We start from the raw sequence: 22,522 nt of genomic DNA on the forward strand, positions 1-22,522 counted from the left end.
GAGCCAGTGCATCAGCTCCCACATGCATCAAGACAGAGATCTGTTGGACTAGTTTAATTTCAACCCACAGACCATCACAAGCAACAGAAGAAAAAGGCCACACTACCTCTCCTTCCAATCTGCACTGCACGGTAATGTTGTATTGTGGATTGCATCCTACCCACTTAACAAAGACCCACATAAAAGCTCAGCTGATCAAGCACAAGCAAATTAGTCATTCACCCTCACAATAGAACCCTGGCTTCCTTCCAAGTAGAAATATTTCTCCTCCCTTTGTCCGGCCCCAGCTAAACAAGCCATTCTGTGGACTATTTCGTCAACTCAGTTGAAATCATGTGGTTTTCAGATGCTTATTTAATTCGAGAGTTTAGGCACCATCAAAAGTCACCATCCACCTAAAGTTAGAAATAGCTCCTCCGAAATAATAGTAACCTTGCATTTGATTTAGCGCCTTATCGCACCATTGAGACGTCTCAAAAGGGCTTCACAGAATATACTGCAAAGTGAATGGACTGTATATTTTGTGGGCGAAACGCAGCAGACGATTGCGCCCAGCGGCGTCCCACATACGGTCGCAGGTTGAGTGAACAAATTGCTAAAATATGTTTTGGGAGGGATTATTTTTCCCTCGGAAAGCAATCTGCCAATTGAACAACAACCGGGGTTCCTACTTCCTGCTAGGTAAACATTGGTGTGTGGAGTAAGGAAACTTGACTAAGGTTTCCCCCGCCTCGGACACCCGGGTCCTCTCACTTGCAATGCGACCGCACTAAGCACTGAGCTACAGGTCTCCACGGAAACTCCGGATAGAAATGTCCGAGAGGTTTGATCCCAGATTCCCGTCAGATACTTTAAATATTCTTCAAACCTCAGGGCTTTATTCCTTAAACTCCATCTTTAAACAGAACCAGTTCCCCACACTGAGATCATAATCCCCACTCTCATTGCAATCCTATTACTCACAACTGAAATACCGACCTGCTTTTAATTTACCCTAAAAGAGAACTCATCATAAGTGAAACATCTGCACCACACAGGACATAACATGAGCCACAGAGAAATCGTCAGATATTTTGAGGCTTCCTGATTTCTGAACTACATCAACATGCTACCTTTGAGCAACCGCTCCCCCCCACCAACACATTGCAAATGCAAACATTGAATCATTAAGCTAATTGTAATCTAGACTGACGTTAAAAATCGGATACCGTTGAAACTTGAACAGGCTCCTGCCAGCCTCTTCATTTGATGCTGAAGTTGATTGAAACTATTTTGGTGTAGCTGGTATTTTTAAGTTTGGAATTCACACTCAATATTGGGTTTAAAAAGGCCCTCCAAGGCCTTGCTGCCCCATACCTCTGTGACCAGGTAATTCCTTACAGACCTGTCCACTCAACGGGCTCCGGTCTGCTCCACGGCTCCTGCCCACCATCGTCAGATGAGCCTTCAACCTCTCTGCCCCCATCCTTTGGAACTCCATTCTAAAGGCCCTTCACCTTGCTCCCTCCCTTGCCTCCTTCCAAGTCCAGTCTCAAGACCCTCTTCAACAGCGCCTTTGGTCACCCTCCTCCCCTCCCTGCCTTCCACCCCTCCTGATCCCAGCCCCCAGCTTGGGTCCAAATCCTGTCCAGCGCCTTTGGACGTCCTACTGACATGAAAGGCGACATACAAATGTGATTTGTTGTTACTTTAAAAAAAAAGGCAATTTTAAATAAAACCTTTTCAAAGCAAAATGATTTCCACTTACCTGGCTATTGCCATTCCAATGTAGTAGGACAGAGGAATTATGGACAAAATGGAGAGCATAAACTTCACAGAGGAGCTGGCGTAGTGATTCTCTGTATCTGCGTACCCCAAAACTAGAGCAACCGCTACAAGAGGCAACAGATCTGAACACAAGGTCAAAGAAGCAACGTTTTATACGGAATCCAAGTCCAAATGGACGTTTAATAAATATCAGTCAGTCAGGATGTTGGCAAGAATCATAAGCATGTGCAAGCCAAGCTATTGAGTTCCATATAAGCTTTGGAATTTCCCTTGGTCTGGAATAGAGTGCATGCTCTCCTGGAGAGACACCCTAGAACAATAATAGATATAGCATCTTTCACTAGATATATTGTAAAATGGATTGAACTGTACTGCAGGATTACCAACCTCGGTAAGTGATCAGTCAATCAACTAACAACCCGGTTCCTACTTAATAATAGGTAAACAGAGGCTTGTGGAGTGAGAAAATGTGCCTAAGGTTTTGTCCTGTCCCGGAATCGAACCGGAGTCCTCTCGCTTGCGAGGCAAGTGCTCTAACCAATACATTCCAGGACTGCAGAAGGATAGTATCCTGCCCTTGTAATCCCAGAAAGCACAAGATGTAGGGTGGCAAGGGTCATAAGCTTGGGGACCCCAGTGTGCATAGGTTGTGGGAATCTTCTCAGGTTTAACCAGTTAAAACCAGGCTATTCTATAGAATGACCAGAACAGAATCTATGCCTCCCAGTCCAACTGAACTCTAAACTGTATTAACATCTGCAGCTGTTGGGCTTGTTTGAATGGTGTGCTGGGAAATGGAAAGTAGACAGACCTGACCCTTAAGACACAAGGAAAGAAAACTAGTCTTGCTCCCAGTAAGCTCCTCTGGTCAATTGGCAATAAAATCACCCATTGGATTTAGATGGGTGTCTAGCTGTGATGCACACTAGTCACCTGCACAGCAGCTCAGGTGGGTTAATTCACACGTTCAGGTTTTCCTACTCCAAGTAGGAGAAAGTTAACTTCTGCTCATTTCCTTCTAGGAACTGGGTTACGAGACAAAGAGCGTCTCTGCCCCTTTCAGTTAGATAACAACAAGCGTTTATATCGCGCCCCTCAACCACGTCAGTGTCCTAGAATGCTTGACGGTGGCTGAGCACCACACCGAGCCAGGAGGCGGTGACTGTAGCAATGATCGAATAGAAAAAAGGAAGTAGGGATAGAGTTCCAGAGTTTGGGGGAGTAGTAGCTGAAAGCATAGCCACTGATAGTGGAATGGAGGTCAGGAGGGATAAGCAAGAGGCCGGAGCCATTTTTAAAAAAATATAAAAACAGTCAAACACCAAAACACAATTGGAAAGGACTCGGGCTGTGGTAAGCTCAAGTCAGTACCAAAGGATACTAACAGCAAACACATTAATGCCAACCACTGTGTATTTGTAATAGTAGAAATTCATTGCTTGGTAGCAGACCAGGATCACTTCTCCATCCAATGGAACTTCCGTCTACAAATAAAGAGATGTAAAACCATTTAACTAGTATTGTATTTTGTTTTTTTAAAAAAAAACATTGTGGAAATGTGAGGGGTCAGTTTGTCAGTTGAGCTACATTGACTGTTGTTGTGATGGAGCCAGTCGGGCTCACTAAGTTACTTGCTTCCAGTAAATTGCATTGCTCCATTCATTCACTGCAACCAGAGTGGATGTGCTTTCCTGTGCAATTTTCATAGACCCAGTGATTGTCATAACGGTTGCAGTGCTTAAATTGAAGTGTGACCATCCTGGATGACTAACAGCACCACTGGTCAGATTCTGCACTGCTTTCCGTTTAAAAAGGAAATATCCACATCGCAAAATTATCGGGCTATATCGATTTGATTGTCCTGAAGTATTCCCAAACTGGTTGCTATGACCCAAAACAGCCAAAGATAATGAGGTGTTGTTCCTCTATTCACATTAGTGAATATCACAGGGTCTACGAAAATTGCACAGTAAAGCACATCCACTCTTGTCGCAGTGAATGAATGGAGCAATGCAATTTACTGGAAGCAAGTAACGTAGTGCTAACTATATTGGAATTAATTAATTGGAAGTGCTCGATGGAAACTAACACAAAGCTGGTGTGTTCCATTCCTCAACCCTGAAATCCCTCCAACGTGCAAACTGTTAAATATCAATTAAGCTTAAGATTGATGAGTACAGAATGTGTATGCATTTATAATCGCAAACAATCACCTAGGTAATGAACGGAGAATTCCTGCAGAATTCCCTACCCAAGAATTGCAGCGATTCCTCTTCAACATGAGCAAAAAGGGAGACAGGTTATTTTTGATAGAGCTGCTTACCCTCCTGGGGTTTCTGATCTGAACCTGCTCAGGGGGTATCAGCAGGATGACAGTGATGGCTCGGCCATTCAGCTTAGCTACTGGAATGGTGAAAACCAGGATCCAAGCGATGAAGGAAGCTATACTGTGGGCAATCACAAGCAGAGGATATCCCAAGAACAGCCACACATAAGTGGAAGGAAGGCGCTGAAAGACATTTTGGGGGGAAAAAAAAGTGTGATTATACTGAAAAGCCAAGTTACACCAAACACTATTGCAGTATAAGGTGCTACAGTTTTTAAAAGCTAAAGAACAGATGTCAGTAAGGTTTGCATCAATGCTTGAGCACAATGAAATTACAGTTAATCATCTGCTTTTGGAGAATAAAAGTCGAGCAAGTCAGCATGAAAATGCACATATAGATTAGCTCTTTCAAAGAGCCAGCACAGGTATGATGGGTGGAATGGCCTCCTTCTACCCAGTACGATTCTATGATACCAGCCATTGCAGGACCCACATTATTAAGATGTATAATTAATTATTTTAGAAAATATGACCGAGCTTTCCACTCAATCATTCGTAGCTGGTGTACAGTACTCTACAAAGTATAGTCTGAGGAACAAGGCAAATATTCACATCCTATTGTGTGGCAGGACTACTTCAACGTGTTCAGTTTTTTTTTTGAAAGAATTAGCATACCAGGTTAATCTGCTGTGCATGCACAACCTCTCAACTGAAAGACTGAAAAGTACAAGCAAAAATGCAAACAGGTAAACAGTTCCACTTTACTTTCTCCTTACTAAGAACGCAAGTCATTTTATGCAGGGAAACAAAAAAAGGCACACAACAACCAAAGGAAAGGATCTATGAACAGTCAGTCAACCTACCCAGCGACTGGGCTGAACTGGTGCAGCCGGAGGTGTTCTGTCATCTACTATCCTTTCGTGGACATTGAGAAGGGCTGTGGTCTCAGCGTTGACCTCGGGGATAACCTCATTGTAATACTGGACACTGCCTTTCCTGGGATAGCTAAATGGCTTGGGATGGGAAAGAAGATTGGGGATTACAAAGTGCGATTCGAAAATGCTAATGAGACGTTAAACTGAGGTCCCGTCTGCCTGTTTGGGTGGACGTTAAAGCTCCCATAGCACGGTAGGAGATGGTTCATTTTTAACGCAGCGCTTTAAGCAAAGCAAAAAAAAAACTGAAAAATAGCAAACCACCCTGATTAGCTTAACACAAGTGGAGTAGCTCAAACGATGAAGACGAAATGTTGGTAAATAGTTTTGAACCTTGGGTCTTGCAAACGTTTTGTAATTAATTGAAACCAGGTATGCTGGTAGCAAAACACATTGTCAAAACACTACAAACCCAGCAAAAGTTTAAAAAAATATGACAACAGCCTCGTATTTACCTTTTGAATCACTTTGCCAAATGGCCAGAAGTAAAACCCAGCGAGACTGCAGCACAACTTCCCTGGGAAAGGAGAGCATCAAAAACAAACAGTGCTTATTTGTACGGAACAAGAAATGCACGGTTAAATGAGTATCCTACGGCATTCAGTTCTGACGAAAGGTCATCGACCTGAAATGCTAACTCATTTTCCTCTCTTCTTAGAAGCTGCCTGATCTGCAGCGGGTTCCCAGCGACTTTTGTTTCAATATCCTACAGCATTTCCTCCCTTTACCTACCAGAGAGACTGGAAGATATGGCAGAGATTATGAAGCCACTTCACCACTGTAACTAGCCGAGTGAGATTTCGTGCTTGGAGATGAGCACAACAGAGCTCCAGATTCAGACTACAGTGGAGCTGGTTAGATGAACTGAACCATAAGCTCAGAACAAACATGAAGCTTAATTCTGAATGGAAAATTCCACAATTGCGTAGCGAGAGATTGTACATGGGTCAAGTGGAGCTCACTATTCCAGCTGAGACGCTCTCAAGATTCAGACCTACTTCAGTAGGTTTCTTGGGGGAAGTGGGGGGGGGGGGGAAGGGATATATTCTGGGCACTTCTAGTTGAAAGAAAGGACTTTCATTTGATCTGCACATTTATTTGTCCAACTCTGCAGCTATTGCTTTCAGTTATAAGGCACATTGTTCGGGAGTGCTTGATTGGTGAAAAGGCTTTACCCAAATTCAGCCACAATTTCATAATCCTTGATAAATAGGTCAAGCTGCAATGAGGAAACATGATATGGGCAATACTAGATCATTCAAGACATCATTGCGCTCAGCTTTTTGCACTCTTAAGCTGTAAATATAGCTGACAATTCAACGTCACTAAATAAGAAACCCTCCTTCACAATAGTTGGCTAACAAGTACAATTGGGACAAGTGGTTTCACCTGGATATGTATCAAGGTCTCCTTGATGCAAGGCTCTGCGTTAGTCAAAAGGAACCATTTTGGCTCATTTGACAATCCTTGCAATGAAACGTGATCCACTTAACACTTACCATAAGGTATTCCCACAATCGTAATAAACATTAGTGCAGACACCAGAAGGTACAGCAGCGAAACCCACCATCCGAACAGCAGCACGTATAAGAGATTTCCACAGGTGAACAATGTTCCTTAGAGGGAAAAAAAAAGCAGGCATTTAAGTAGCACTACTGCCATGTAACTTAATAATAATTCTTGCATTTGATATAGCACCTTATCAAGTCATTGAGACTCCTCAAGGCACTTCACAGAATATAAAGTGGATTAACTGTATTTTATGGGTGAATTGTGGTAGCCAATTGCACATAACAGAGTCCCACAAACAGTCATGGATTGAGTGACCACGTTTTGGGGGATTAGTATTGCAATGTTGTGGTATTAAATATTGAAAGTATTTAATACCACAATATTTGAGCTGCTTTAAGCAGAAACTATTGCTGTGAAAGCTTATAAATCCCACCTAAACACCTTGCTTTTTGATCGTGCTTATGATCACCGGGCCCCCTCCTACTCCCCCTGGCTCAGGGTCACACTCCGCCACTGTCATGCTCTCTGGGAATGGATTTCAAGTACTTAACGCAGGATTTGTCACTGACCTTCTGGGTAAGTTTATGCAGGATTGGGATGCAAAACCTACCGACGGATTACACTGATTTAAAAGTAATCGGCGGTCATTACCAGCTATAATCTTTACATCAGAATTGCAACAGGAAAGAAGACCAAAGTCCATCCAGTTCGACTTCCACCATCCTGGTAGTCGCATGCACAGGTCACGTCCCAAGCTATACACTATATATTTTACTAAGCTATACTAGACAAAGGGTCTTTGAAGCCTAAAGGGTTATATAACATGGTAAACTGTTGCGTAACCCAGCTCCACTTTCAATTTGGACTTGCTCATCAAGACTTTGCCTGGCAAGGTTGAGGACAGTTACATTTCCAAGTCTCAGTGATGAGCCATACAGGTGGCCTAACACCAAAAATCTCTAATGTTGTCCTCTTTGACCACTAATCTTGTCCACCCTTGTTCTCAGAGTGGCCCAGTGTCCCTATTGTCAACAACTTGCATTTATATAGCCTCCCTCGTGCAGGATAGTGTACCAAAGCTCCCAACAGTGGCGGAGCACGACCCTGAGCCGGGGGGTGGGTGACGGCAGGAAAGGTCGAATAGGAAGGTCTTCGGGGGGGTGACCCGAAGATGGGGAAGGAGGTGGCAAGCGGGAGGGTTTGAGGGAGTGTTCCAGAGATTCAGGGGGTAGTGGCTGAAATCGTGGCTGGTTTGAGGAATACAATGAAACAGGACAATTACCTGAATGCTTGAGGACGTTTAGATCAGAATACAGCTCCTTGACTATTGCAGAACGGTCTTCCCATGGCCTCTGAGTTACGTGACTTTTCCATTTCTTAAACCCAAACTGCAGAGATGACAAGTTGACATTGGTTAATGATTCCTACTCATCTGTTCTGCATAACACACAGATAGCGAAGTGAGCAGCAATCTGGAAGTCAACCATTTAAGCACTGGAGACAGAAGACCACATTAAAACAAAAACGCTGCTCTACTGAATAATAATCCTTGCATTTGATATAGCATGTCACGTCGTTGAGACATCTCTTTGGGCTTCACAGAATATATTGTAAAGTGTGGGCGAAACGCACCAGCCAAATACACACAGCAGTGTCCCACAAACAACCATGGATTGAGTGAGCAATTTTTTGTGTGCGTCACACGGTCTTGCCAATAGAGTAATAAGATTCTGAGCCAGGCAGGTCCCACAGTACCCCCAAAATATTGATGCTTGGCTTGCTGATAGGAACAAGAGGTTTCATATTCCACAGAAAATGAGGGCAGAGATTCTTCCATTTCAGCTATAAGTTTACCCTGCAAGCCTAGCAGTTGTCGTAGCTGAACAGCAGGAAACTGGCCAGACAGTGCTCTCAATAGCAAGTCAGGTGTTTTTTTTAAAAAAAACTGGCTGAACTCCAAGCAGACAGCAAGGCCACAAACCCTGTGGTTGAGTTTGTTGCTGATCTCAAAAACTAGAAATAAAGGTTTTAAATCCATTTCCCCGCTTGCATTTCTCCAGCTTCTGATGGGATTCTGTGGGGCCGCATTTGTAAACTGCAGAGTAAACCCCATTTACTGCAGTTCCTCGTGTTGTGTTAAGATTGTGGGCAAAGTTTAAAACATTTGGATGAGTTCACTAGTTATCCTCGGAGAGCCTTCTCCTCTGACCTTAAGTTTAACTTAAGCTGTTTTGAAGTCATGTTATACATGGCCAAAGATTGTGAGTCAAGAGCTCCTAAAATAAAAGGGATTCATCATAGTCAATTCTTAGAAGTTACTCATCAATATTAAGTGTTGGTGAAATTCATTTTAAAAAAAACCTAATTTGGTCATTTTTAGGACAAAGTTTGATCTACTCCAGAATCAACTCTTAAAAGCTTGACACTTCAACGTACGGAATCAGAAAATTTAATTCATATAAAAGTTAGAAGCTTGACTAAACGCAAAACACTGCAGATACTGGAAATATGAAACAAAAAGAGAAGTCGCTGGGAACACTCAGCAGGTCAGGCAGCATCTATGGAGAAAGTCAAGCGAGTCAACGTTTTGGGTCCTTGACCCTTCGTCAGAGCTAGACTAGTTGGGTAGACACATCAACAAAAAAACAGGTGGCAATGTTTCTATAAGAAAGCACAAGAGGCAAGAGCTGAAGTTCTAGAATTCAGCAGTTTTTACAGATTTATTAAAACAATAATCCACATTGGCAGTTCACTGCTGCCCTTAATGACGAGAGTTTTGGAAACGGGTTTTTATTGAACTGTAGGGCAGAAGTCTAAGCTTTCATTATGTGCCCCTCATTGTCCAACCATTCTTTAGGTAATACATAACCATTTTTTAGGTTCCTGAACCCTGCCCACACACTGTAGCTTGAACGTCGCACTAACCTTGTAGTTGTTGGCCAGTTTGTGCGCTTCAACTTCATTTTCTGCTAACAGAGTGGTTTTTGTGGTCAGTAGACAGGTCGTGCAAGTGAGTGCTTCACCAGATGAATGATGTTGGGTTGGAGTAGAGGTCACTGCAAAGATACAAATCCAAATCAGATTTAACTTTTCATTAGATTCACTAGATAGAATTTAAACTAATTCACTAGATAGAACAATAGCATTCGATACAGCACCTTATCACATTGTTGAGATATCTCAAAGAGCTTCACAGAATATAAAGTGTACTTTGTGGGTGAAACGCGGCAGCCAATTGATCACAGGGGTGGTCCCACAAACAGTTGTGGATTGAGTGACCAAATTTATTTATTGTTTTGAAAGGATTATTACCCCCAGAAAGCCATCCGCCGCCAATCAACTAACAACCGGGTTCCTACTTACTGCTAGAATAGAAGTATGTGACTGAAGGAAATTCTCCTGTGAGAGGAGTCAATCTTCCCCTTTGGTTAGGGGAGCACATGCAGAAACAGGCTGCAGATCATTCACATCACTAGTCGTGGGATGGGGGGGGGGGAAGACATTACACATCGCTGATTATATTTAGTCACTAGTGCTGAACATTGTGGTTCAGCAATAGTGACTATGGTCTTGCCCCCTCCTACCTCTCTGTTCTGCTGACTCCCTACCAACCTGCCCGCTCCCTCTATTCATCGGGCGCCGCCCTGCTCCATGTCTCCCGCCCGACCATCGGTGTCCGGGCTTTCAGCCTCTCTGCCCCCACACTCTGGAACTCCATCCCACGGTCCCTTTGCCTCGCTTCCTCCCTTGCCTCCTTCAAGGCCGGTCTCAAGACCCTTCTCTTCGACCGTGCCTTTGGTCTCCCTCCCACCTCTCTGCCTTCCCTCACCCCTACACCACCCCTCCCCCATGCTCGGACCCTGACACCTGACTGTTCAGCGATTTGGGACGTCCTCCTGACGTGAAAGGCGCTCTATAAATGTAATAATGTTGTTGTTGCCAGGAAAACCTAAAAAAAAACTCCTTTCTCTTTTCAAATAGTGCCATGTTGATATAAAATGTTTGCAGCTCTCATTTGTCAAGTGCGGACTACAAATGTTTTACAGAAGGAATAGCTGCCATCATGAACCACACACACACACATCTTGCATCAAGTATTATATTCAAGCACATTGCGCCATTCAAATGTTGCTTTCCTTGCTCTGCCTAGGAATATGGTCAACTATATGGTCCCATGTCTTCTGGAAATCTATCCCAAAGTGTGATTTAATGTTAAGCGCACAGCTTACTGCTCTAATAATAATAGCATTTGGTAAGGCACTATATCAAATGCAAAGATTATTATTATATTGCATCTTATCACGTCTTTGAGACATCTCAAAGCACTTCAGAGAATATACTGTAAAGTGAATTGACTGTATATTTTATGGATGAAACCCGGCAGCCAATTGTGCACAGCGGTCTCCCTCAAACAGTCGTGGTTTGAGTGACCAAATTATTATTTTTCTTTAAGGGATTATTACCCCCAGAAAAGCGATTCGCCAATCGACTAACATCCGGGTTCCTAATTACTGCTAGGTAAACAGAGATGTGCAGAGTTAGGAAACTTGCCAAATGTTTCGCCCTGGCCAGGAATCAAACCCAGGTCCTCTCGCTTGCGAGGGGAATGCTCTAACCACTGAGCTACAGGATTCCCCCCATTGGTCGTGTTAACGTGCACAAACCTTACAAATAATAGACAATTGACAAACAGTCAGCACGTGCGACTCATCTGGTGCCAAGATTGATGTAGGAAAAGATCTGGAAACAAATGTTTAAGGATATGAACAGGTCTGGGCTTTTTCTATCCCAGCTGGACTTTGGTGAAGCAAATGTTGATGCTACCCTGGGTGCTGAATGGAAGTCAATCATCCGGGCAAAGGTTGACTAAGCACTACAATCCAGCTCTCGTAGAACCAGGTACAGTAACCTAGCCAAGCTAGTAACTTTTAAGTGCAGTCACCCAACATTTATTCATCAATTTCAAAACAAGAGCACTTCGAATTCCATATAACACAGTTGCCCCAACGCAAACTTTTCAGCATTAAGATTGGCATTGGTCCAAATTACTTAACTGTTCCTAGCAGGCCAGTCTGCCAGAAGGTGATCACTTGAGCTTTGTGAAAATCTATGCAGTCGAACGTCAGTCTTTCCACCTGTGTAAATGCGACAGACATTGAGCAGATTTTCAAAAAGGAACCTGGGTATAATTCACTAAGTTTTAAACTTAGACTTTAAAGTCACAGCAAAGGGAAGCTTGGCTCCAAGCAACTTTAATGCCGTTAAGTGTCAAGAGTACAGTTAGCTGCACAATAATGTTACCGGTTGTCAGTCCAACAGACTACCCAGAGTGGTGTAAAGATTTACTAGAAAAACTTCAAGCCATCACCAAATGTCACTCATTTCCACGTTGCAGTCCCAGGGCAAGCCAACAAAGAAGGAAAATAAAGTTATGGGTCTAGTTGATTCATTAGTGTACGATCTCTAGATTTAGGGAAGCTTGTGACCACAAAAATTACAGGTCGGCACACACAGTGGGGGGGGGGGGGGGATGCATAAGCCATTGAAACAGCATTTTCGTTATGCAAGATAGTGTCAGACATCCATCTTGCAAAGCTTGACCAAAGATTTTCACGCCAATATAGATCTTATTGCCAAGTGCCAAGAACCTAGATCTTGTGGTGCCAGCAATTCATCCTTATAATCCAGCGTGGAAAGATAACAAATTACATTTGTACGGCACCTTTCACATCAGGAGGAAGTCCCAAGGTGCTGGACAGTCAGGGATTTGGACCTGAGCTGGAGGCTGGGATCAGGAGGGGTGGAGGGCAGGGGTAGGAGGGTGACCAAAGGCGTAGTCAAAGAGGAGGATCTTGACACGGGCCTTGAAGAAGGGAGGAGGCTGTGCTTTAAAAAACGAGCCTAGATTTCAGACCATCAGGGATGAGATCTGGAGAACTAACCTGGGAGCAATCTGGGTGTGAAAGGTGAGAGAGTGTCCATCGGGTCAGGCTGCCGGTGGAGCCCATTATGCTTCTCATTGAGGGTCAGAGGATATGGATACTGTTGTGCTTCTGTCCTTACATCATACTCCCTCCCAAAGTCTATTGATGGAAACAAAAAAAACCCTGAGCAAGCAGCTAAGTTGATAAGAGTCCCAAGAACCTACCCGTTTTGCCTGCCGTGCCATTGTGTAAAAAAAAATGCTATAGGTATAAAAGTGTCAGGACTTAACATGCTGATCAGGACGTGTTAGTTCTGTTCAGGAGCTGAAAAACGTGTAGTACAAGTTAGAGGTCAGCTCGTCCCAAGTCAAAGCCAACTGAAAGATTCAGTCAGGTCTACAGGTGCTTGAAGCTTTGATCTAGTCCATGTCTGCAAGTATACCTCCAAGCTGATTCCCAGCCCCCCAAATTTAACAGGACTGTTGCAAAGCACTTCAGTGAAGCAGTGTGCGTTTCAAAAGATAGGAGGAACTTGGGGGGTGATCAACTTTCAATGTTAGAAGATGCTGATGCATGAAAATATTGTGGTCCAATATAGACACTAAAGCAGAACATTGATGAGTCGGCCACTGATAATGAAACTGTAAGGATCAGGTGTCGACAACCGCAAGATTATAGAATCAATTAATGTAAAGAGAAACTCCCAGTAGCAAATTAAAAGGATTAAAAAATGATAGATCAAATCCAGAGCAAAAATCTGGAAAAGCAGAACATGCCATATTTAACTTTGAGACCTTCTGAATTATAAAAACATATTAACAGATTTGAATTGGGCAACAATATCAGGCACTCAATTATATGAGGAAGTGGGCACATGGGAAGGACAGACCAGAGGGGACAGGGAAGTTAACTGGGACAATTCACTTCTGTGCATGAAGATTAGCAGAGAAAGAAAAATGCAAACTTGCATCCAGTTAGAAAATGCCCTCCCGTATCTCGATCCATGACCTCTAACCTAGTGTGAAAAAGACTGATGGCTTTCTGCTCTCAGGGGGGTAGAAAGTAGAATAATTAGCCAGTGTCAAGAAACCGGTATTTTTGTGCCTGGCCTTTACTGAACAAGTGAGGCAACTTCATTCAAGACAATACCTTATGTGTTGGGTTCTTGCACAGATCAACCTTGCCCAAAGCCAAAGGAAGGTTTCAGTCCAAACTAAAGGCTCTCAAATGCTAGTTTTCTCCAACCCTGGAGGAAATGTTGAGTTATTGACACTTTCCACTTCTCTTAAAGAGAATTGTTGTAACTCTAGCCTCGGTAACCGTAAAGGGCGGCAGTTGGAACAGTGAAAACAAGATGATTTACTAAAGTGAGTGAACAGGGACCCCACAAAGGGAGTTTAAGGAACGACAAAGAAGAATAGCAGACCAAGGAGAGCAATGGGTGGAGAATGAAGAACTCAGTATAACAGCAGATACATCATCAAAAACATTTTTCCATAATATATTCACAGTACACAGTTAAATGCAGTATCAAGTTTCTGGTAGGCAAAGTACGTAGCCATTTTGCACCCAGCAAATTCCTGCAAACATCCATGAGGTGAAATGCCAACATGGAGAATTGATGGCCAAGATATACCAAAAGCCCTCCCCTTTGATACAGTGCCGTGGGATCAACAATACATTATCATCGTTTCATGTTAATCTAGAGTCAACCCCATTCATCAATGATCACTGGTGTTTATCCTCCAATAAAAATCCTGCACAATTCACGTAACCAAATCTGTTACCCGACGGCTATTCTTAGATCCTGTTCAGTTTAGTCGATGCTTCGTGCATCAAAGGGCAGGCAAATCGTTCCAGAACATTCTTAAAATCTTTGGAGATCGAAGTCAGTCCTCAGCATTAGTAACGCAAGGCAATTAATGTACATGATGCCACTGACGAGATGCAATGCTCCATTTGATAACGTACAAGCTGACAGTAGATTGGCTAACAATAGAATGTGCCAGCCTTGCAAGAAAGGTTTACCTAGCTTTTCACCCACAAAATATATATAGAGTACAGTCAATTCACTTTACAGTCTCTTCTGTGAAGCGCTTTGAGACTTTCGAAGCTGTGATAAGGTGCTATATCAAATGCAAGGATGATTATTGTTATTATTATTATACCAGCTGCTCAATCAAATTCATTTATTTTGGGATAAGTTCGATGCCAATTAATAATCCCTACATACCATGTGAAGATAATCATCATTAACTGTGTGTAAAGGGAGCGTGCACAAGTCATCTGCAATGGAAGAAATTGAAGTGTGAGACATTGCTGTGTGCAAATTGGCTTCTGCAGTCACTTGACTTCATTAAATCCTGCAAGGCACTTTGAGATGTTTTGACGATAAAGTACTTATGATTGATTACGCACGCCTTGGCTGGTTACACAGTCATGCAGAATACATTTGATTACCTCCAAAAAGTACCACAACATTTCCAATGGTCCCAGCACAAACTCTTACAAGGAGTGTGTGGGTCTCGGAAGAAAAGAGGCTAGGATATGTCCACTTATCCCAGCATCTTTTGTTCCGAGACCCACACACTCCTTGAAAGAGAATGTAAACTTTCTACAGAGAAAATTGGGTAGTGAGTCAACCCACAATATAATTTGCTGATCGACTTGAAACTAATCCAGCCACAAAGACAGCCCTGAAACTAATTCAGCCACAAAGACAGCCCTGAAACTAATTCAGCCACAAAGACAGCTCTGAAACTGCAGGCGCAGCCTAGATACAAGTGGCGCTGAGATGATGGGTCAGGGTGTGAAGATTCAATTCTCATTTCTCCCCCCCCCTCACACCCTCAAGGGAGTAGCATCAAATATCATAACAGGAAGCTTGACGCACATATGTAAAATCACTCAGACATGGAATGGAGTCCAAACATGGCCTCAGGTTACATGCTCATTCTATTATGTTTGGACTGTGGTGATGGTGTTTCAAAGGGTGGGGGCAGAAAGACTGAGGCCCAACCAGCAACGGCCAGAGGTAGGGACTAAAAACGTAAATACACTTGAACTAGATTTTGATGGCAATGCAAGCCCATTCTTAAACCTTCCTCTCCTCCTGCCTTCATGGCTTGAGGAGTGAGTGGGAGGGGGGGGGGGGGAATAAAAAAAAACAGTTGGAAATATTCAGCATCAGAGCGGAAGACTGCAAGGCCAGAACGTCACCCGCTCTCCATTTCCAACATTTCTGCAGTGCTTTATATGGTCGATTCTTAAGTTGAGCATTGCTGAGGAGCATCATCATCATCCTTCGGAGACAGGAATAGAACACTTTAAACCGAGTCTGGGAAAGATTGAGAAGGACTCGTTCTGGAATCTGTTGCCTTGCAAAATTCAATGCAGAAAAAAAAAATCAATTTGGTCAATTTCCCAAGCATTGAGAGATTGAGCTACAGTATATCCACAAGATAGCTGCATAACAACAAAATGACATTTATAGAGCGCCTTTCACGTCGGGAGGACGTCCCAAAGCGCTGAATAGTCAGATGTCGGGGCCCGAGCATGGGGGAAAGCTGCTGTCCATCAGAGTTCAAGGAACAGAGAGCTGCCAAGCAGTTTGTGATGCCAACAACCCTTCATACTGGATATTTTTAAGCATGGTGATGGGTTTCTGCATGTGTCAGACATCTGGCTGACCCAATAAAAACACAGCCCTTGAATTTACAATGGCAACATGCATTTTTATACAGCATCCTTCAGGTGGGGGTAGTCAGAGACTGAAGTGTATACATGGGTCCCGTGATGCCTTAGGCACCAACCTCTTCCACATAATGGTTTGCTATCCTAAAATCACAAGATTCTTGGAGGTCTGATATAATAGCATTTGATATAGCACTGGATCACATTGTCAAAGTCCTTCGCAGGATTTTAAGGTGAAATGTAGTCACCTTGTGTACGTGGGCAAATGTGCAGCCAATTTACACATAGCAACATCCCCCAAAACAGGTTGAAGGAACTGAACAATTTCATCCAGCGAATCATTGGCCGGGACATTAAGAAACTCACCTCAGATTGAATAGTACCCTAAGATCTTTAACACCCACCTGAACAGTCAGACAGGAACCTTGGCTTGATGTCTTTCACCCCCACAGATTGGTCTACGACAATTATTTGGCTGCCAAATCTTTAATCGGTCATTGGCCAGGTTTGAAGGACACATGATAAAGAAAGTTGCAATTCCATAGTTCTAAGGATCAGTTCAATATATGTACTGAGGCTTTTCCCAAAAACATCTCTTTTCCAATATTAGCATTGTTGCAAGTGGCAAGTTTATTTCACCTTTATGTTGCAGCACAATACCAATAGACATGTCTATACATAGTCTTATTTTTCAATGATTTACACACCATTCAATTAGCTTGCAATGATTAAATAAATTTGCTAATCTTTGAGTGGGGAATCCATAAAGCTACAATCATGACTAAAGCTCACAAGACCAATACAAGCCCTCGAGAAAAATACATGGGTAAAAAAATGTCCCATCTTCTCTTTCTACCCAATTAGTGGAATGAAACCCCACTAGATTGGAATCTGACATATAGCCGTTAGCAAAAAAAATTGAATTACAACCAGTATTTTGTGCAATTAACATCTTAAGACACTGGAAGAGAATACTCCAGGAAAAACCTGAAGTAATCAAAATACTGTAGGATGAAATACCCACAGTTATCTAGAATAAGATATGAACCTAGAGCCACTATTAAATTTTAGCACCCACAAATTTTAAGCTTATTGGTAGGAATAGGATCTTCATGAAGAATAAATGATGATCTTCAGCCCGCTATGACCTTACCAAACTGTCAGCCCTCGCACAAGTTGTTGGCCATATAACTGTGGAACGAGCGAGGAGAACAAAAAAAATCCTACAATCAAAAATCTCAACTGCACACACTTTCCAGCAAACGTCGTCGATGGAGATCATTAACAGGTTCACGAGCATGGATGTAGTGTACGCAGAGATATTCAACTGTAAATAGGGAGCGTGCCAAAAATGTGTGCACATGGAGAGGGTGACAGAGGGGAAGAGGGGTGGGGGGCACAAGACGCAACTTGGAACTAACGAAATAATGAGTTGTGGTTTTCTTTCTATTACGGGAATTGTTGAAATGTTTTCTTTGAGACCAGCGTAAATTTATATTCCAGCTACACACAAATACACTTGCTGTTTAATAAAAAAATACAGGATCACAAGAGGTTCAAGTAATAAAATAGCTCCTCAAGTCATTCTGATCTCTTCTCTGACCACCACCTGCTCCTCTGGCCCTTGCAATTTTTTTTAAATTAACTTAGCATCCGGGGCCTCAAAACAATTTCCTGCTAACAATCCCGCAGGCCATTCATTGCCCGTAAAGAAATACCTCTACTGGAGTGTTAGTTTGTCCTGCACAACACTGACCTGTCCTGTTTGATCAACCGGAGCAGACCCGACCCTCAATACCCACCGACAATTGGAATCCTGGCTGAATATTTCCGTCCTTGGACAGGTCGAGACCGATTGCAAACCGTGTCCAGCTGAGATGCATTAAATCAACACAGGATTGGAAATCTGCATCTATCCTGTCCGTTCAGTGCTGAGAACCAATCAGGGAACCTGAGACCATCAGGAGGAAGTCTGCTAAACGCAGGCGTGTTAACAGGATCAAATTAAACATCAGCTGCTTAACAAAGCAGGTGCACCGTAACACCACTGCAAGATAATAATAATAATATAATAATATATTGGTGATGTGTACACGTTCCAGCCAGACGTCAGCACTCGGTTATGTGTTACTCATGCAGATTTGCTCTAACACACACTGGAATCAAGAGAGCAACGGAACGGTAGCAGAGGTCAGACTATTTCAAAGTCACCGCAAAACAAAATGCTGCCCCGGATTCCTTTTTTTGTCCAGGTTGCAGCAGTGGAACGTTTGTGTCATGATAGCTGACGATCACATGTATGAAGTTTCACCCACAAAATATACAGGCAATTTCACTTTACGTTATATCCCTGAAGCGCTTTGAGACGTCTCGAAGATGTGATAAGGCTCTATATCAAATGTAAGGATTATTAATATTATTATTATTATTAAGTGAAGACACCACAGCATGTTGGAGATAACCACAAGTGCAAGGAGCTAGACAGGTTGAGATGGCATCCATTTTGATATTTATTCCCTTAGTCAACCCCCACCCCCAAAACACCAGTAGCCTAACTAGTCATTATGAACGATAGAAACCTATACAAGATTGAGGCAACCACAACCGGGCGGGTGACATTGGACAAAAAATATCCTTTAAAATAATGTCAGGTTACTTTATAAAAAGTACCACCGCTCTCTGAAACCTCATTGAAATGTTGCACCTCAGGGCAAGATCTTTGTTGTAACACCAACGTGTTAAGCCGGTTTACAGTTGACACATCTAACCTTCATAATCAAAGAAACTGGACAGAGACTGTCTACCAAGTTCTGCAAATAAACCAACAGAACATTGAAGCACTGCAGACCCACCTGGCTCAGGGGCCACACTACCAAGACTTCCACAGAGGGCTGAATCAATTCCAATAGTCCATTACCAAACAAGTCACCTTGGAGCCAGCTCAGCCCCAATGAGATCCAGCTCACCCACCATCATCCCTACTCCCAGATGTGGAGTCCTGTAGCTCAGTGGTTAGAGCACTCGCTTTGCAAGTGAGAGACCCGAGTTCAATTCCAGGCAGAGGGCGAAACCTTGGGCAAGTTTCCTTACTCCACACAGAGCCTAATAATAATCCCTCCAAAACCCAAAACAATAATAAATTGGTCATTTTCAATCTACGACTGTTTGTGGGACATTGCTGTGCGCAATTGGCTGCCGCGTTCGCCCACAAATATACAGTCAATTCACTTTACAGTGTGTTCTGTGAAGCGCTTTGGGACGTCCTCCCGACGTGAAAAGCGCTATATCAAATGCAAGGATTATTATTATTATTCCCCATTTGGTCATTTGACGTTTAATAAACACAGGTTTAAGCCCCCACTAGGTGGATAGCAAGCATTAGAACACCTCACCCCAGAGCCCCTCGATGAGGCTGCACAATTCAGCACGAAAAGATGGGAGAACTCTTCCCATCTTCCTGTCCACAGCCACAATACCCCCCCCCCCCCCCACCCCAACCGTCCATGGAGCGCTGATTGCACCAATTGAAAGTATGGCGCTGCAGCTGTTATACCTCTGTGTAGCAATAACGCTAAATATCACGGTTTACACAGAGACAGAAGGATCGTAGACCTGCAACAATCCACGGGTCAAGCAATCATTCGAACTCCAACATTGACAGACAGGCAGTTAACTAGTAATCGTAAAAACCTCTCTCTTCTCCCCTCGAACCGTCTCAAACTCCAGAGCGAAGCACTTACTGAAATGTACCAACACCTCTCTAAAGCAGCAGAGGGTCACGACTGAAATATGCCTTTTGGAAAAAAACTGCAGCCCCACTTCCTTCCCTTCAGTGAAATGCAAATTAAACCATTACACTATGGACTAAACCGACGAGATCTTAAGTAAAGCCGCACATACATACGTACACACCGCACACATCACGCGCACACTAAAAAAAAAAAAAAAAACGCGTGCAAGCTTGGTAAATAACGATCGGTTTTTTTTTTAAAAAAAAAAAGAAAAGCCCCGTAACGGTTGAAACAGATCCTGATGCATTAACGTGCGGGGGAAAAAAGTGCGCTTGCTTGACGCGTGGCAGAAGCTGTATATGCATCCCTCCAAGAAAAAAAAANTATGTACGCTCAACCCACGACGGCATTGCTTTGGGGACACCGCAAAAATTGCCCGCAAAATTCAAGTCGATTCACCTTTACGGTACGCTCTGCGCCAACACTTTTGAGACTCGCCCGAAAGGCACGATAAGGCGCCCCGTCGAAGGCGAGGGGTGTGATCGGCCGCGGAACTGAGCCGGCCTCGTCATTAGTTCGTGTCCAATGATAATAGCTTGATTTGATATGGCGAATAAAACCAAAACGAAACATAATTGGAGGGCGCTGACTCCTCTGAGCAGCTCGCGGGAGGGGACGAGCTGGTGAGTTGGAACAAAGGTTAAGAAACAACACCATGTTCAAGCGGGAGCCCGCGCTTGACTCGCGGAGCCCCCCGGACGGGTTTGAAATAAGTCACGAGAGGCTCCCGGCGCCGGAGAACCGGTGTCGCGCAGACGGACCGACACACAGACCACAGACGGAGACGCACAGACAGACGGAGAGACACGACCACAACGCTACATCCGTAGAGCGCCTTTCACGTCGGGAGGACGTCCCACGGCGCCGGACGGTGTACAGCATTTCACACACACACACACACACACACACACAGACTAGACAGAGAGAGACACACAGACAGAGACAGACACACGCGCACACAGAGACACACACAGACAGACAGAGAGACACATACAGACACACAGTCAGACAGTCACACACAGACAGACACACACAGTCAGACACACACAGACAGGGAGCAGACAGGGAGGAGCTTCCCACATGGACACACACAGACAGACACAGACAGACACACAGACAGACAGACAGACACCACACAGACACAGACACCACACAGACAGACACACAGACAGACACACAGACAGATACCACACAGACAGACAGACACACACACAGACAGACACCACAGACACACACACAGACAGACACCACACAGACAGACACACAGACAGATACCACAGACACAGACAGACACCACACAGACAGACACACAGACAGACACACAGACAGACACAGACAGACACCACACAGACACACACACAGACAGACCCCCCCCCGCGGGGGGAGGAGGTTCCCACACGGACACACAGTGGATACACCACTGTCGGCGCCGCCGTCTCACCCATAGCGTCCTGTGCACTGCGCCGCCTCACAGCCGCGTCCGCGTCCCCCTCCGCCATAGCCCACAGCACTGCACCAGCACAGCACTGCACAGCCCCACAGCACCAGTACAGCACTGCACAGCACTGCCCCACAGCACTGCCCCACAGCACTGCACTGCCCCACAGCTCCGGCACAGCCACAGCTCTGCTCCTCCTCCAACTCCAAATCATCAGCATCTGCCCCCCACCCCCTCCCTATATACCAACCGCGCAGGCGCTCTCCCCCCCTCCCCCCCCCCCCCCCCCCCACACACACACACACACAGGTTCAGTCCATCACTCACAGTACCTTCTGGTTCCTGTAGTTTCTGTGCACCTCCTCCTCCCATCACCTCCTCCTCCTCCCACCATCACCTCCTCCTCCTCCCACCATCACCTCCTCCTCCCCCCACCATCTCCTCCTCCTCCCACCATCACCTCCTCCTCCTCCTCCTCCCATCTCCTCCTCCTCCTCCTCCCACCATCACCTCCTCCTCCTCCCACCATCACCTCCTCCTCCCACCATCACCTCCTCCTCCTCCCACCATCACCTCCTCCTCCCACCATCACCTCCTCCTCCTCCCACCATCACCTCCTCCCCCCACCATCTCCTCCTCCTCCCACCATCTCCTCCTCCTCCTCCCACCATCTCCTCCTCCTCCCACCATCACCTCCTCCTCCCACCATCACCTCCTCCTCCCCACCATCTCCTCCTCCTCCCCCACCATCTCCTCCTCCTCCCACCATCACCTCCTCCTCCCCCCACCATCTCCTCCTCCTCCCACCATCACCTCCTCCTCCCCCACCATCTCCTCCTCCTCCCACCATCACCTCCTCCTCCCCCACCATCTCCTCCTCCTCCCACCATCACCTCCTCCTCCCACCACCATCTCCCCTTCCCACCATCTCCCACACCTCCTCCCACCATCTCCCCCTCCCACCATCACCTCCTCCTCCTCCCACCATCTCCCCTCCCACCATCACCTCCTCCTCCTCCCACCATCACCTCCTCCTCCTCCCACCATCTCCTCCCCCCATCACCTCCTCCTCCTCCCACCATCTCCCACAACCTCCTCCCACCATCACCTCCTCCTCCCACCACCATCTCCCACAA

At 44.8% G+C, this 22,522-nt stretch overlaps 1 protein-coding gene across 5 annotated transcripts in view; it reads right to left on the reverse strand.

Annotated features, from left to right (window-relative positions):
* cax1 (cation/H+ exchanger protein 1) overlaps nt 1-21,762 on the reverse strand; it is a 32,791-nt gene extending 11,029 nt beyond the window's left edge. Inside the window, exons 1-11 of one of the 5 annotated variants that reach the window (XM_042335388.1) lie at nt 21,719-21,760; nt 12,483-12,623; nt 11,595-11,675; nt 9,466-9,596; nt 7,823-7,928; nt 6,528-6,644; nt 5,484-5,545; nt 4,957-5,106; nt 4,091-4,276; nt 3,149-3,251; nt 1,748-1,889 (exon numbers count right to left, since the gene is read on the reverse strand). In XM_042335388.1, coding sequence (XP_042191322.1) covers nt 1,748-1,889; nt 3,149-3,251; nt 4,091-4,276; nt 4,957-5,106; nt 5,484-5,545; nt 6,528-6,644; nt 7,823-7,928; nt 9,466-9,596; nt 11,595-11,675; nt 12,483-12,623; nt 21,719-21,758 — 1,259 coding nt within the window. In that variant the 5' untranslated portion in view covers nt 21,759-21,760. Of the gene's footprint in view, nt 1-1,747; nt 1,890-3,148; nt 3,252-4,090; nt 4,277-4,956; nt 5,107-5,483; nt 5,546-6,527; nt 6,645-7,822; nt 7,929-9,465; nt 9,597-11,594; nt 11,676-12,482; nt 12,624-21,389; nt 21,488-21,718 lie in introns of those variants that run through there. The other 4 variants (XM_042335387.1, XM_042335389.1, XM_042335391.1 and 1 more) reach the window with 4 other exon arrangements.
* Between the last annotated feature and the right edge of the window lie 760 nt (nt 21,763-22,522).

This window comes from Callorhinchus milii, unplaced genomic scaffold (genome assembly GCF_018977255.1).
Source record: "Callorhinchus milii isolate IMCB2004 unplaced genomic scaffold, IMCB_Cmil_1.0 Scaffold5, whole genome shotgun sequence".
NCBI lineage: Eukaryota > Metazoa > Chordata > Chondrichthyes > Chimaeriformes > Callorhinchidae > Callorhinchus > Callorhinchus milii.